General features: G+C 40.4%; 1 protein-coding gene across 1 annotated transcript in view; it reads left to right on the top strand.

Moving 5' to 3' along the window:
- ZCCHC2 (zinc finger CCHC-type containing 2) overlaps positions 1 to 17,572 on the top strand; it is a 55,833-nt gene that overhangs the window by 2,082 nt on the left and 36,179 nt on the right. Inside the window, exons 2-3 of the mRNA XM_012506190.2 lie at positions 14,583 to 14,694; positions 17,388 to 17,464. Coding sequence (XP_012361644.2) covers positions 14,583 to 14,694; positions 17,388 to 17,464 — 189 coding nt within the window. The remainder of the gene's footprint in view (positions 1 to 14,582; positions 14,695 to 17,387; positions 17,465 to 17,572) is intronic.

The following is a 17,572-nucleotide window of genomic DNA, read 5'->3' as shown; positions in this document are numbered from 1 at the left end:
GCGGCATACGCGCTTTCTCACGGGCTTGATTCCTGCCTACAGATTGGGGTTCCAGGATATTTGTTGAGCGTTTACGATAGGCGTTAATGTTGCCCAAAAGAATTACTTAAACAGCAAGATGTAGTAGAATCCAGATGAGCCACTTGTCGCAAACATTAAAGATGAAATTTTTTTTACAGCCATGAAAGCAACTTAATGATAATTAGGGTCCAGTGAAGTCTTTGAGGAAGACTTTTCCATGGGAAGGTGGGGAGGAGTAGGTTTCAGTAAGAGTGAGAACTGTAAAGTGAGATTATTTGTGGGGTCACGGGGTTTTGAAAGGTGTTGATTTGGATGCCATGTTTTTCAGCTTAGGTGATCTCTAGAAGATAATGGAAAAGGATTTTCTCCTCTCTTTGCTTGAACGTTAATTCAGTATATATATTTGCTGTCATTCAGTACTCCAGAACTAAAATTGGGCATGGTATTTAACTAGTGGCCTTGTGGACTCAGTACCCGTGGAATCAATGGATTTGGGGCTGGAAGGCATTTAGAGATAATCTAGCCTGAACCCCTCTTTTTTAAAACGACGCTTCTGTGAGGTAACTAACTCATGTTTTGGGACGTATTTTATCAAACGCAGATGTAACGCTAGTGCCCAGCATTATCTCGGTGAGTTTGAAATTTTGTCATCTTCCAGTGCCTGTTTACCACTAGCATGCAGTGCGTGTGCTGATGGTAAAAGCCTCTTCCACCCTTCAGCCTACTCGTTAATTTCCCAAAAGTCCTATATGCCGCACAGCCATTAAATTTAGAGACAAAAACATGAATTCAGGAACAATGCTTATTTAAAATGTTATTGTAATAACATACAATATTGTAAAGATAGCCTTAAATGCAGGCCTAAAGAAAATGTCCCACAGTGGAACCTCATATCATTCCATTCACACTATTCCAATAAGGGTACCTGATTTCTGATTTTAACTGCTGAAAGTCTTTTTATCTTCCCCTTTTAAATTTTGCTTTTAAAAAGCGTGTTGGAGGGCAAGTAGAGGAAGGGGAGGGATGCGTGCAGACCAGAGTAATGAGATTTTTATGTTGACCGCAATGCGTGACCTTTTCTGCAACCAGTGAGTGCTGGGAGGGATGGACAAAGTGAGGCTGGACATCCTGCCATTAACGTCAGCACATCACTGCTTGTCAGGACGTGTCAAGTGAAGTGGGGGAATAAATCATAGGGGCCGCGTACTACAGGTGAGTGACACTGGGCTATTTCTAGACGCGTAGTGGTGTGGTGAACTTCTCCAGCAGTTTAGTTTAGGGTTACCGTAACACATCATTCACATCTCATTAAGTTATTACGACCCCTCATTTTCTGCTGCTTAGTGACCTCCGAGTCCCGGCTGTGGCTTGTTCTGGCCTTGAGAACATTTTATCTGATGTTGCTCCCAGGCTGTCCCTCCAGAGGCCGCTGATGTGGGTGGGCTGAGTTAAGCCCTCATTCGCTGCAGTCCTGCCCAGCTGTTCTCGGCCTCCCGCCGCCGCCGCCGCGCACCCGGGGAGGGCGGGCGCACCTCTCCATCGGCAGGGAGGAGCCCAAAGCTCGCGCGTCCCTCGCGTGGAGGCGCCGCGACCCGCCCTAGGGGCCCGGAGGTCACGCAACGCCAGGGGCTAGCGCACGGCGATGTAGGGCCCGTGCCGCGGGGCTCCTCTCCGCCCCCGCCCTGCAAGATGGCGGCTGCGCGCGCCGCCCACGTGACCGGCGCCGCCGGCCCCGCCCCCGGCGCCCTTTTGGCCTCTTCCCGCGGAGGGCCAGGCCTTGGGCTAGCGCCGGAGACTTCCAGCCGGACTCGAGAAGCACGTGGATGCTGCGCTCGGCCGTGCTGGGCCGTGGAGATAACCCTGGTAAAGGGAAATTCGTGTGGCAGCATTCCCCCCCCGGAAGTAACCTTTTAGACACGAGTATGCAATTTTAATTGGGAGTCATTCTTTTTCTTAACTACTGTCTGAGTGAAGCTCTTTGGTGTGCCAAACGAAGTATTTTCAGCCTTACTATTGGTTAACGTAAAGTTAGCATCCTTTTAATTCTCTTTTCTATTAAAGTAAGAGTATACCGGCCCAGAATAGTGCACCTGGCTCTCACAGGACTTAGTTGTATCCAGTACTGAATCAGCTTGTCTATTAAAAAATTTAAAAACTAATGACATTTACAGATAAAACATGTCTTTAATGCCAATTTTATGTTACGTGCTTTGAAATTGACTGGGCCCAGCAACTGTTAGTGACATGCCATGGTTACAATGTTAATAGTTGAGGTATAACAGGTCCACCGGTTGCTGGTAGAATATATACTTTTTAGGTTACATTGGAAATACAGGAAAACTCAACAAGGATGTTTTTAATTTTAAGAGTAACATTTCCAGAGTTTTTCTATTATTTGGATGACTTTATAGTAAATATTACATTAGATTACAACTTAAATGTCAGCAGTTTTTTTAGGAGGCTTGTACATAAATCTCACGTTCTTCACACAACTGCGGTGGACTGCCAGTAACTTGTACAAAATTCAACAAATAGGCCAGGGAGCAGTAGTGAAGTCATTCATTAACAGTGTCCTAGGAACTCTATGTGATTGCTACAATCCTGTGTTACGAAGTTGCAGACTGCTTATGTAGCTAGCTGAAAACGCGTGGTTTTTAAAATGGGTGTCTTCCTATTATTAGGAAGCCAAACTATAAATTGTGTGTTAGCAACAAAAAAATGCCTACGTATTTTAAAAGGTACTAGTTTTGTTGTGTTTCATTGAAAAGACAGGAAGCAAGAGAGGCAAGCAATGTTTGCATACTTAAAGACATTTGTTAACTGTTCGGGAAAATGGGTATTCTCATTTTGGAGGTTTAGTCCCCAACTAGCGACACAAAGGTATAAGAAGCATAAAACGTAGACGATCATAGTAGTGGTTATGATTAATTTGGTATGGCGATTCTCTGGAGATTGTGTCATCAAGATCTTCAAAGCTTAATTGCTTGGCTAACAGTACTAATGTTTGAATGAAAGATAAAAATGTAAACTTTCGATACTAAGGCACAAAATTATCCTGTGTCTTTGTGTTATTTGAACTCACACAACATTTGAGTTCATCATTTGAATTCACAAAAATTAAGTAGCCATGAGTCCTTCACTTACTAAAAGTAGCGAATTAAAAAGAAAGCCTTGCGGCCAGTTGCGGTGGCTCACGCCTGTAATCCCAGCACTTTGGGAGGCCGAGGCGGGCGCATCACGAGGTCAGGAGTTCGAGAACAGCCTGGCCAATATGGTGAAACCCCGTCTCTACTAAGAAAAATACAAAAAAATTAGCCAGGCATGGTGGCACATGCCTGTAGTCCCAGCTACTCTAGAGGCTGAGGCAGGAGAATCGCTTGAACCCGGGAGGCAGAGGTTGCAGTGAGCTGAGATGGCCCCACTGCACTCTAGCCTGGGCGACAGAGTGAGACTTTGTCTCGGGGGAAAAAAAAACAAAAAACAAAACACCTTGTTACTTTTTCATAGCATAGTTTATAGACCAAGTACTTTGATTAACTTTGCAATATAGGAAACATACTGGAAGAAAACTCTTAGAAAGAGTTTTAACATAAACGATGCTACTTCAAGATAACTTGAATGTGGATGTGGCAGCCAGAATCCTAGTGAGAGAGTAACTGACTTAAAATGAGAGGTAAAAGGTTGATTGTTAGAATTTCAGTTATTATAGTAGGCACTAAAAAAGATGATTTTTTGGCCAGGCGCAGTGGCTCACGCCTGTAATTCCATCACTTTTGGAGGCCGAGGCGGGTGTATCACCTGAGGTCAGGAGTTCGAGACCAGCCTGACCAACAAGGTGAAACCCTATCTCTACTAAAAATATAAAAATTAGCTGGGCGTGGTGGCAGGCGCCTGTAGTGCCAGCTACACGGGAGGCTGAGACAGGAGGCTTGAACCTGGAAAGCGGAGGTTGTAGTCAGCCGAGATCGCGCCACTGCACTCCAGCCTGGGTGACAGAGTGAGACTCCATCTCAAAAACAAAAAAAGATGCTTTTTAAAAATGACCAGTTCTAATGCTCATTGGTAATATTAATAAATACCTTTATTTAACTGGCCCCTGCTCCTGGATTATTTGATATTTTAAAGTGAATAGTGTTGTTGGGGCAGTGGGTGCTGCTTGAGGCTTCCCTCCCGCCGCTCTGGGAGTGTTAGGATTCAGTGAAGGAGTCCTTACTTGTAGAATAGTGTCTGGTTCATGGTCTTCAATAAATATTAGCAGTTGCAGGTGAAAGCTTAGCCTTGTGTGGATGATGGTGGTAGACAAGTGGGCACAGCATCTCACATACTGAGAGTGGGGGCCAGAAACAGCTATGTCTTTTCATGGGAAATTTTAGGTTGGTTTGGCTATAGCAAAGAATAAAAGCAGTTCAGTTATAAAAGCCATTTGGAAGAGGCTTTTTAGAATATATTAAATAGTGATTATTTTAGTAGGAAATAATTATTAAAATCCTGAGTTCCTTCCCCAGTTACATTTTTCTATGCAGTCATTTTCCAGGTAAGGAGAACTCAGGAAAAGTCTCATGTGTACCATGGTGGGAGGCGGGAGCGGGTGCTGGATGCGGAGAGGAAGTACATTCTTTCTCTCAAGTTGACTAAAATATGTCTGTGTGATTTATTTATACATACCCATGGTTTCTACATCTGGGGATTCAACCAACTATGGATCAAAAACATTAGGGAAAAAAATTGCATGTGTACTGAACACGTACAGACCTTTTTCTTGTAATCTAAAACAATACAGTATAACAGCTATTTACATGGCATCCATGTTGTATTAGATATAAGTAATCTGGAGCTATTTAGAGTATACAGGAGGCTGTACATAGGTTATACACAAATACTAGGCCGTTTTATATCCAGACTGGAGCACTCTTGGATTTTGATATTGGGAGGTTCTAGTACCAATTCCTCATGGGTATTGGGGGATAATTTTATATGTACTATACATACGTGTTGCCTTAACAATTTTTTTTGTGTGGAGAAGGGGTCAGGAAGAGTGTCATAGAGGCTATTGGAAGACCTTGAAGAATGATAGCCATGTTTAGTAGATCCCTAGGCTTGGAGGGTTATGTTTCAACTCTGCCACTAGCTGTGATAGTTGTCAGCCAGGCCACTTAAATCCCCGAGTCTTACCTGTAAAATGGGGATAATTTACAGTCTTACCTGTAAGATGGGGATAATAACTTTTGAGGTTGTGGTGATTGTATTAATAAGATGCAAAATAATTCACATACTGTCTTGAACATGCATTCTTTCTTGAGATTAGTTCTCAGTGCATATTTTCCACTAACACAACCTGCAGTGTTTTCAGGAATATGTTTTTTTTTTTAACCTAATAAAAATCCTTATAGTGGAGTATTTTGTATATTCTCTGTTACCATCCCTGTGAATAGATTGATGTTCGGGAAGGACGGGCAATTGAAAAGGTGGTATTTGAGACACATTTATTTGGAGCAGTTATTTTATTTTTGTTAGTACTTACTTGTAAAGATGTAGTGTTCTACAGATAATCCCAAAGGAAGGAATTCTGTGAGTCACAGAACATTAAAATAGATATTTTCCTTGTATTGGATTTGGGGATGGAAATGGAGAAAGTGCATGTTTTAGATTTAGATTATTATTATCATGCAGTTGTAATCTACTTAAATCGTTATCCTGTTTTCACATTTAGCCAGACAACTATTCTATAACTTAAATCTGTTTTGCACTTTTGTTAAGTTACATGATTCTTTGTTAGTTCGAGCACAGACTAGAATCCGTGGATAATTAAGAAGTTTTTTTTACCTTTTTTATAAAAGCTGTTGAATTGGCTTATTTTTAACTTATTTAACATTTTTCTCTTGAGAAATGTTAAGCTAATTTTTTTTTTTTTTAAAGGGAAGCAAAAAGGCCTGTACTACTGTCAGGGCAGACTGAACTTATTTTATGGACTGTGTTTTTCGTTATGGAGGACTGTGTGTGACAGTACTTCTTTTACTTACAAAGAATTCTTTGTCACAAAAGCCTCATTCATCCACTGACATTTTGGGGTTCCTTTCTCTCTAAACAATCAATCTAGAAGGGAAGTGCCTAATCGGGTGTTTATGTTACAGGTGTAGCCTGGCTGGGCCGGGGATAGTTGGCTTCCTTCTGTTTTTCCTATGCTTTCGGGAACATTTGACCTTTAGTTCCTTTCTAAATGCCTTAGTTCATTAGAAGTGTTTTGTGCTCATTCAATAAGTCATTTATTTGAGGTCAGATTTATATTTTGAAAAGGTCATTTTGGCAAGTTATTTGGCCTTCCCAAAGTCCAGAGTGTCTAGTATAAAGTAGGGATATCATTCCTATCTGTTTCATATAATTGTTGTGAGGATGAATGTATTAATGTAAATGAAAATGCTTGGTAAACAAGAGCGAGATATATGTATTATTCATAGAGCGATTAGCACAATTTGGTTGCAGTGGATGAGTAGAAAAACAGACGTTATGTGAGGTGCGGTGGCTCACGCCTGTAATCTTAACACTTTGGGAGGCCGAGGCAGAGGGATCGCTTGAGCCCAGGAGTTCGAAGCCAACTCTGACAACTTAGTGAGACCCCCATCTCTACAAAAAGTAAAAAAAAAAAAAAAAAAAGGTTAGCTGGATGTGGTGGCAAGTACCTGTAGTCCTGACTACTCAGGAGGCTCCAGCTACTCAGGAGGCTGAGGTGGGAGGATCACTTGAGCCTGGGAGGTCAAGGCTGCAGTGAGCTGTTGGTGGTGCCACTGCGCTCCAGCCTGAACAACAGAGTGAGACCCTGTCTCAAAAAGGAGAGAGGAAGGAGGAAAAGAAAGACATTTGAAGAGATAGTAGCGTTGGGTTATAATGAGGGCCTTGAAGGTCATGTTAAAATAATAGGTTGTCAGTAGGTTCCAGTGGGAGCCAGTGAAGAGGGGGGTGTGTGTGCGCGCGCATGCACGCCCTTATGGTGTATATCTCATTGAATGTCAACTGTCACTCTGATGTGAATCTATATAAAAAGAATACATGATTGATTTTTTGAAAATCTTCCAGACTCACTCAGCTCTCTCAATGGTACCATTATGTTTCTAGTCACTCTGAATTGCTTGATGACCTTGATCGTCTTCTCGCATCACATCCTGAATACACGCTTTCCTCATCCTTGCCTGACACCATTCTCTGTTGGGACTTTATGCCAAGACTTTTATAGTAGCCTCCTGATTCCCTTGCTTTTTAGCCTTCCCACCTCTAATCGTTTAATACTACTACCAGATATACCTTTCTAAAGCAACATTTAATCATACTGTGTTTTCTTTGAGTTACTGATGGACCCTGGCCTCTAATAGGTCTTTAGACTCAAAATCTCCTCCTCCCACTCTTTTTTCATATATCCTCCCTTTCATTCTAGGCTGAGTTCATGCCATTGTCTCTTGTATGATGTTTTCTGGAATTGTCCCTATGGGAGTCTTAAAAGATTATTTGCTGCCACTGAATTTTAGATGGACATATATCATTGTAATTTTGGTACTTCTGTGATTCTTTGTCTTTTTAACATTTAAAATTGACCTCTCAGGCCAGGTGCGGTGGCTCATGCCTGTAATCCCAGCACTGTGGGAGGCTGAGGTGGGTGGATTGCTTGAGCCCAGGAGTTCAAGACCAGCCTGGGCAAATGGCAAAAACCAGTCTCTACAGAAAAATACAAAAATTAGCTAGGCGTGGTGGTGCATGTCTGTAGTCCCAGCTACTCAGGAGGCTGAGGCAGGAGAATCACTTGAGCTCAGGAGGATCGCTTGAGCCAGCCTGGAGGATCACTTGAGCCCTGGAGGCAGAGGCTGCAGTGAGCTGAGATCATGCCACTGCACTCCAGCCTGGGTAATAGAGTGAGACCCTGTCTTAAAAATAAGTAAATAAATAAATTTGATCTTTCACACTAGAATTTTAAGTTCCCCAAAGGCTCAGGCATTGTGCCTCATTTTTTTGTCAGTGTTGTATATATCATCATTGCTCAGTCGTAATTTCCTGTGTTTGGACTTGGAAAATATATAGCTTTGAAAAATACGAGGCTGGGTGTGGTGGCTTACGCCTGTAATCCCAGCACTTTAGGAGGCCGAGGCGGGTGGATCACTTGAGGTGAGGAGTTCGATACCAGACTGGCCAACATAGTGAAACCCCGTCTCTACTAAAAATACAAAAATTAGTCAGGCGTGTAGTGGGCACCTGTAATCCCAGTTACTCCTGAGGCTGAGGCAGCAGAGTCACTTGAACCCGGGAGGCAGAGGTTGCAGTGAGCCGAGATCACGCCACTGCACTCCAGCCAGGGTGACAGAGCGAGACTTCGTCTCAAAAAAAAAAAAAAAAAAAGAAAAATACCAATATGATACACTGCTTTAAGATTAAGTATATCCAGGCTGAGCACAGTGGCTCAAGCCTGTAAACCCAGCACTTTGGGAGGCCAAGGCAGGTGGATCACCTGAGGTCAGGAGTTCGAGACCAGCCTGACCAACATGGTGAAACCCTGTCTCTGATTTTAAAAAAATACGAAAATTAGCCGGGTGTGGTGGTGCATGTCTATAATTCCAGTTACTCCAAAGGCTGAGGCAGGAGAATCATTTGAACCTGGGAGGCAGAGGTTGCAGTGACCCGAGATGGTGCCATTGCACTCCAGCCTGAGCAACAAGAGCGAAACTCTGCCTAAAAAAAAAAAAGACTAAGTATATCAGGCGGTGATTTTGTCTTATTTTGAATTGTACTTACCAGTATTTACTTTATAAAAAAATTTGCAGTTATATAGGATAGGTACAATTATTTTGGAAATAAGAGGAATTGTTTCTTTATATAAAAAGTATGTAACAAGTGTAGATTTGAATTGAATCTTCAATGGGTGGATGCTGACTGGCTGTGCTTATTTAATATGCCTTCCAAATCAGACTATTTGCAGCCTGGGCAACATACCCAGACCCCATCTGTAAAAAAAAATTAGCCTGGCATGGTGGTACATGCCTATAGTCCCAGCTACTCAAGAGACTGAGGTGGAAGATTGCTTGAGCAGAGAGGTCAAGGCTGAAGTGAGCCGTGATTGTGTTACTGCACAATCCAGCCTGGGAGACAGAGGGAGATCCTGTCTTAAAAAAAAAAAAAAAAAAAATCTGATTATTTCTACTCCCTGTGTTAATTGAGCTTTTGTGTGTGCGTGCATAAATTGGTGCAGACCTAGCAGTGACATTTTGATAGGATGGAAAAGTCATGTATTAACCTATTTTCTTATTGCTTGGATAGTTGATGGTAGGTAGCCTGCAGTGTTTGATCTCCAGTTTATGATCTACTTGAGGGGTGATGTGAGTCAGATGCAGAATTGGGGTAGTGCCTTGCTTGTGATTGGAAAGATAATAACTAAACTTTGGTCGCTGAAGTGAACACTCTATAACATAAATGTTGGGGAATTGTTATGTTTCTTGCTAGAAATGTCTAAATTGGGATGTTTCCCATAGTACAGTTGATTTTTGTCTTGGGTATCAAATGATTGAAATTCACTGGTGGTCCTAGAGAGACGGCATGGTCACATGTGAACCAAATGCTGTAATGTTTGGGAGTATTGGGAGTATTTGCTTGAGAAAGAGGTCATCCCTCATACAAAGAGGTTGTGGCATTGAGTGTTGAGTAGTTTTATTAGTTTGGGGAAATTGCCCATTCTATAATAACTAGTGGCATGAAACACAAATCCTAATGCAGTGTTTGGCAGCACTATATAGTAAATCAGTTACTGCTGTAGATCCTTCTTAGGTTCTATAAGCTTATGTTTCTACAAGGTTCCAAGAATGTTTTTGCACTGGGGGTGAAGCAGTGGCTCTGCTGCAGGTGCTAGAAGGCATGGAAGTTCCTTCCAGCTTCTGAGCCCAGGCTCACATCCTTTCTGAGGACCCCTTGGCCTCCCTCCCTCATCTCTCGTGGGGTGAGGCTGCGATGGCAAAGGCAGAGTCAGATGTGGGCTGGGGAGGAGATGTGCACTTCTCTAGATCCTTGTGCACTCCTGCATGCATTCACCTCACCCAAAACACCGTGGTGTGGGGATTTAAAGATGTGGGGGCTGCTGGCCCAGGCATATAGCAATTTCTGGATCATCTTCCTAGTTCTAGGATTAAAAGATGTTTTCCTTCTGTAGTGAGAGCATGTTGGCAAAGGAAGCACAGATGCTGGTACTGAAGGAGGAGACCTATGAATCTGGCTATTTAAAGAACAAAATTACCCCCAGACTTAGTGGCGTAAAACAATGACCATTTTATTACCATCTCTGACAGTTTTGTGGGTGAGGGATTTAGACAGATAACTATAGTGAAGAGGTTGTCTCTGTTCTAGGGTGTCTGGGACACAGCTGGGGCCCAGATGGCATCTCTAGACCCCTCTCCTCTCTCCATGTGGTCCATCAAGTGCGGCTGCCAGGAGAAGTGCGTGTCTCATGTGGTGACTCAGGACTCCAAGCCCAAGTGTCCAGGAGGCCCAGGGCTGAGGCTTCCCAGGACCTAACTTTAGAAGAGCATCACCACCAGCACATTCTAAAGCCAGCCTAGATCCACTGGGTGGGGAATTTTTTCCACTTTTCAGTGGGAGGAGTATTAAATAATTTTTAGCTACCTTTAATCTGCCACGGAAGCTTAATAGAATGTTACTATATACTGCTGTTAATTTTCTAAGTCTCATTTGACAATTGGGAAAACTTCAGAAGAAGTTAGTGAATTTGGTTTTAAAAAATAAAAAACTCTTACTGCTTTGTTATTATATTTGGAATATCTTGGATTTTTAAATTTATAGTCTATATCGAGGGTCTACAAGAACCATGTAGAATATTGTTAGACGAACTAAAACTCCATCTGTAGTTTGACCTTGGTTAACACCAACAAAAGGCAAATATGACCTTTGTTCTAATGGTATGTTTTCAGAGAAGAGTTTTTTAGGATGTCCAGCTACTTGGCTGTTTCACAAGGTCCCCACAGTTAAGCAATCTCAAGTATGTAATTGTGATGGGTCTACGTGTGATCTGTGGCAAAACCGTCTAGACCACCTGAACCACATGCCATGTAGGTTTGTGCTAACCAGTACCTCTTGAGGCAAGCGATAGGACAGAAGAAGCTCTGCCTCGGGCGAGTTAAGAAAGGAGAATGCACTCCTACTAAAGTTCTTTGTATGCTTGTGCGTATTTTTGCAGGCTTAGAATCTTTAAACCCTGCTTACTTGATACAAGCAGAGAAAAAGTCTCCACTTTTCTCGTGGTCCTGACACTTTCCTCCAACTAGTCTTTGTAAAATGCTGATTCTGGCATTTCATCTGTTTTTCATTTTCATGGGAATCTGAACTTAACAGATATAGTGGGTGCCATTCCTCTTTATGCGATTCCATTAAAGAAGGAGTTCTCAGATTTTATGCTACCCTTCCCCCTAAGGAAAGTAAACAGGGAGTGCAGGGCAGACAGCATCGCCGAGCAGCCACCCACCATTGGGGCTGCCGATTCTCATCTCCAGCTCATGCAGCGTTACATGAGTGAGTTTAGTAATAGCTTCTAAACTCAGTCTACATGATTTTGTAGCATTGATACATGCTGAGACTTGGAGGAGAAAATAAACATTTAATTAGTAGATATTTCATGGGTTGATGAACTTAGGACTTTGGATAGAAATTCAAACTTCGTTTTTCTCCCTAGGTTATTAAACAGGAGGCTACTTCTTGGTTAAATTGGGTTCATAAAGTTAACTTCAGACTTCAAAAATGTGATTTTGTGAAGCAAACTTTCATACAGTTGCTTCAATTTAATGTTTGTGGAGGCAGTGTGATCATTTCCATTTTTAGTTTTTATTGTGATATAAAATACATAGCATAAAATTCTCATTTTATCTCCTTTTTAGTGTACAGTTCAGTAGCATTAAGTACATTCCCATTGTCATGAGTCATCACCACTGTCTCCAAACGTTCTGTCATCCCAAACAGAAATTCTATACCCATTAAAAAAATAACACCCTATTCCCTCCAGTACCTGGTAACTACTATTCTACTTTTTTTGTTTGCTTTAGAGATAGGGTCTTGCCCTGTTGCCCAGGCTGAATTGCAGTGGTGCGATCATGGGTCACTACAGCCTCTAACCCCTGGGCCCAAGCAGTCCTCCCATCTCAGCCTCCCAGGTAACTAGGACTACAGGCACGTACCACCACTTCTGGCTAATAAAGAAATTCTTTTGTAGAGATAGGATCTTGCAATTTGCCCAGTCTGGTCTTGAACTACTTGCCTTATGTGATCCTCCCACCTTGGCCTCCCAAAGTGCTGGGATTACAGACGTGAGCTACCACACCTAGCTGCTATTCCACTTTCTTTATGAACTTGACTATTCTAGGTATCTCATATAAGTGGAATCATGCTGTATTTGTTCTTTTGTGTCTGGCTTATTTCACCTAGCATACTCTCTTCAGGATTCATCCAAATCCTATTATGTATCAGAATTGCATTCCTTTTTAAGGCTGAATCATAGGTAATTGTATGTGTACACCATATTTTGTTTATCTGTTCATCTATTGATGGATTTTGAGTTTCCACCTTGTGGCTATTGTGAATAACTGCTATGAAAACTGATGCACAGATTATGTTTGCATTTCTGCTTTCAGTTCTTTTGGGTATATCTTAGAAGTGGAATTGCTGGATCATAAAATAATTCTGTGTTTAATATTTTGAGGAACTATCTGACTGTCTTTAACAGTAGCTATACTATTTTCGTTTCCACCATCAATGTGTAAGTGTTCCATTTTCTTCACGTCCTTGCCAACACTTTGTCTTTTGTAATAATAGTCATCCTAATGGGTATAAAGTGGTATCTTATTGTGCATCTCACTAATGAAAACATTTTTTTCATATTTTGCATTAGTTTACATTTGAAAGTATTGCTTTAAATTTGTGAACTACATTATGAGCAATGTAGAGAAATATTTTGCTTTAGGAAATGGTTGACTGGCCAGGTACAATGACTCACACCTGTAATCCCAGCACTTTGGGTTGCTGAGTTGAGAGGATCACTTGAAGCCGGGAATTTGAGGCTGCAGTGAGCTATAGTCATGCCAGTGTACTTCAGCCTGGGCAACAGAGACAGACCTTGTCTCAAAAAAAAAAAAAGAAAGAATTGGTTAACCTATTCACCCAAGCTTATTCTAGTTAACACAACTGTTTGAGAGGATTATATAGCACTTTATTTTCTTTGTTTTTTAAAGTATTTACAGCAATATTAAAACTTTTGAGAAGCAGAATCTCTCGTGGGTAAATGTGGTTTTACATTTTGTAATGAAATATATGGTCTGGGTTAGGATATGCGTGGTTTTGTTATTAAAATAATTCATATCTGCATTTTTAAAAAAAACCAGTCACACTGAAAATTGGTAAAGGCTATCAGGCCAAGTGTTTCAGAAGTTGGATGTTGACTTAAGAGGTCTGTACTCTCCTTATTAAATGGTTCTAGGTAGATAGTCTTTGTTTCCTTGGGTTTCTAAATAAAGGAAGACAGACTAGAAGGCAGAAGTTTAGCTCCCAAAAGTATATAATGTGCTCTGTTCGCATAAATAGAGCAATTCATACTTACTGTTGGATTGGGATGCATGATTAGACAGCAGAATGAAATATTTTTAAATAGAGATTTGTGGGGAGCTTAGGGTCTTCTATTTGCCTAATTTTTTAGAGAAAAAATATTTATGTTTACTGCAGATTTGTAAAATCATAATTGATTCTTAAAACCAAGTTGATTTTGATGTGAGTAGTGTTTGAGATTCTGCACATAAAGGGAGGGAATAATGTGTGAGTTGTAATAAAAAACTGTCATAAGGCTATTTATTTATTTACTTAATCAATATGATGTTGTAACAGTTTGTGCGTGACAGTGCTTGATTTCTGGCGAGCCCTGTGAGTTTGGCGTCACCTTTATTACTCCAAGCATCGGATCTAGGAGTCAAAGTTACTCCAGTTCACTAATGATCGGCTGAGCAAACTCAGTTAGGTTTAGAGCACCCAGTTGCTGTTAGATAACTGAACCTTAATGGTAAACTCCCTGTCCATACATATTCTGGTTTAGAAATCCTTGGTATGTATTGATGATACTTTTCGTAAGACTTTTTCCTAATAAAGCATCTTTTTGGACTGTTACTAAAACCAAACAATAAAAATGGTGTAGCGATTCTTGTAAAAAGTACACGTGCCATTCCCTATGGAGGATTAGTGTAAAGGACACCATTTGTTATGTGTTCCTTTGATTCGGGTTCAGAATTGACATCATTGGCAACTCTGTATATTATTAAGCAATTTCCTGTGTCCCAAGAAAGCTAGGACAGTTGATAATTAATAGAGTGCTCGTCTTCTGCTTGTGGCTCTGACACTGTGCCTTTGTGCCCATAGCGTGCAGTCACCTATTGGATCTCTAAAAATTGCCACTAAAATGGTTGTTAGTAAAACGAGAAGACCTAAATCTGTGATTATTACTCTTAGTCCATGGTGTAAGTTAACATATCTCCCTCTTTCTCATCTAGAACAACTCTGCCCATGGTGATTACATGCAAAATAGCGAGAGCAGCTTAATAGAGCAAGCTCCAATACCTCAGGACGGACTTACCGTGGCACCTCACAGAGCTCAGCGAGAAGGTATGCTCTGTTTTTTGTAAACCTAAAGCATTAATACATCAAAAGATTACAGGGTGCTCTTTATGCTGATTAACTCTAAACTTTTTACTCTCCTTTTTGAAGTGGAGAAGTCTTACTGGTCCTAGGCTTCACTCAAGACCCAGTCCTCCTAGTTCTGCCATCTGCACGCTAGGTGTCTCCTGTGTCATAGCCCTGCTTGTCCTGGCACGCATGCAGTCATTCTGCTCTGTAGTCCGTTGTCTTGGCTGAATCTTAAACCTGGTTGCATGCTTCTGGGGGGCAGAGACCCCCAGAGTATTTAGTATAGTGCTTTATTTGCAGAATTGAGCTCAGTGTCTACTGAAAAAATGAATTTTATACAAGTTCTCTGTAAGAGTAAATAAGTTACTTATAAATCCATTCTTCCTGCAATAATGCAGTTTTTAAGAGGGCTGGAATGAAGGATGGAAGGACATTGCCATCTGAACAGGAATGAATTCAAATTATTCTTTCCTCTTTGCATTTGCGGAGCCATTAACCTGTGCTGGGAGAGAAACTGAAATGGAAAATGTAGACTGCCATCTGGGCTTTAAAAGAGCCAAGGATATATGATAAGCTTCACACTCAGTTATAACAATTTTGAATTTATGTCATTATGTCTCCTTTTTTTACCAGTAATAATCCTTTTTGTGTAATACATTTTTCCTCACAGAGGAAAAATAGGTCTGAATGTTTAATGTTGAACATAAGTGTTTACATAATGACCACTTCTATTCAAGACTATCACAGTACTCCTATCTTCCCAACTAAGCTACTTTAATTAGACTACTTCAGCTAAGCTCATTGAACATATGAATAACCTAAAGTGGAGTTGGTCTTACAATGAAGTCCCTTTTTTTAATAAAAATATTTTAGAAGAACATAGAGATTATATCAAAATGCTGACAATTAACTGTAAAGGTGGTACTGTAGATGATTTTTCTTGTATTCCTACTTCTTAAAAAGTGTAATACATGCTTTTTAGTTTTAATTTATGAAGGCTGGGGGCACTTTCACTATGGCCATTCCTCATCACATACTCTTGTCTTCTCTTACCTCGATTCTGGTAGCCAACACCAGACAGAACTTGAAATCATTGCTGAAGCTGTGTTCCCATATCCTGTAATGTCATAGTGGCTTTTTCTGCTAAGTGAAACTAGGTTCTGACCAAACAAAACCCAAGATCCCCGACCCTTGAGCCCAATGATTTGCAGAAGTAGAGTTGCTTTATTTCTGAATATAAGATTAGTTCAGAAGATTTTTGTTGAATGGCGTCATCCTTTAACTTAATATAACAGCTTTTGGAAACAGCATCCCCTCCCATCACCACTTTGGCTCTTATCCTATTGCACAGTTCTAAGGAGTTACAGGCTTTTGCCTGGCTTTTTGAGATTTTCCGTTGTTTCCATCCTCAACATTTCTGGCCCACAAAGGGGAAATTGGCCCACTAGCAGGCCACCAAACACTATATTTGGGAAGTTGACACAAAATACTGGTAATGTTATATCCTTTGTTTATTATAAATGTCTTTTCCCCTGTGTATTTCTGTATCTTATGCTTCATGCCTTCTCACTGCCCACCTTCCATGGTCTTTAACAGTCTTACTCCTCCTCTATGCTTTTGTCACTTTGTGTATTCCACTTTGTCTATTTTAACTTCTTCCTCTAAGGCGAAATAAATGAATGCCCCTTTTTTCCTCCATCTCCTGCTCTCCTGAATCCAACAGTGTACCCCCCCATTCTGTTGAGTTACTTTCCTAACCTCTGCAGCCTTTAGCATATTCATTATCAGCCTGGTATTACCTCCCTCATTATCCTGAAAGTGTGGTTTCTTCTGTTTATACCCTGAACAGCAGTGTCTTTAAGTCCTTAGAGTAGAGTACACTTAGTAGATTGGCTCTTTTGAAATTGATATATTTCCTAAGGTGGTACTTTTATTAAAGGTGTTTTAAAATGGATAGTTGGGGGATTTATACATTTGCTTACTTCATGAATAAACTGATTATCTAGTTCAATTCAGAGTGTTTTAAAGTTTAATATCATTTGTGTTTACTATTTTATATCTGTAATGTGAAAAAATTTTGCCACTATGAACCTTTATTATAATGTTAGTTTATATTTACCATTATATGATATTGAGGGTTACATTTGAGAAAAATAATTTTTAAATTCCCAATTAGAAATTTTTATCAGCTTGGTATATTACTTTTGAGTAGTTTCTTAAAAAAAAATTAAATATAAAACTAGATATTTTCTAGTTTATATCTACTGTGTATTAATAATTGAAGAACCATATTTAGTTGATAGTAAAATGCCGTATTTGTGGTAATCTGAATAACAAGTTGGAAGATTATCATTTGGAAAAATATCTTAATTGCAGGTACTTTTTATTTTTATCCTTAAAATCTTTGGTGTTAGCAGAGTGTTCGAAATTACTTAAACACTCAGCATGTCGTATGGGTATAGAAAAAAATTTCTTTCATAGGTGGATGGCACATTGCTATACTTCTAGTTTTTTTGTCTTTTTTTTTTAATTTCGTGATTTAAGACCAGTCATAAAGATGAAAGTGAGTAGCTTAATTGTTAAGCACTTGTCAACTTTTAGGGTTACTTTAGGTAAGTGAAATGTGTCTATAGTCTTTGTAGCACAAGTCAGCGTGTGTTTTTTTCTTTCAGCTGTACACATTGAGAAGATAATGTTGAAAGGAGTCCAGAGAAAAAGAGCTGACAAATACTGGGAGTACACTTTCAAAGTAAGCCATTTTCCCCACAAAAGATACCCCATGTGCTGCACTCAATGATCTTTGGGAAAACTTGTGGCAGGTTTGCTAATTTAAGGGAAAAGGTCTATATATTTGTTT

This window comes from Nomascus leucogenys, chromosome 4, assembly GCF_006542625.1.
Source record: "Nomascus leucogenys isolate Asia chromosome 4, Asia_NLE_v1, whole genome shotgun sequence".
NCBI classification, from domain to species: domain Eukaryota; kingdom Metazoa; phylum Chordata; class Mammalia; order Primates; family Hylobatidae; genus Nomascus; species Nomascus leucogenys.
Note: the sequence above shows the minus strand (reverse complement) of the source record. Positions and strands in the feature narration are given on the sequence as shown.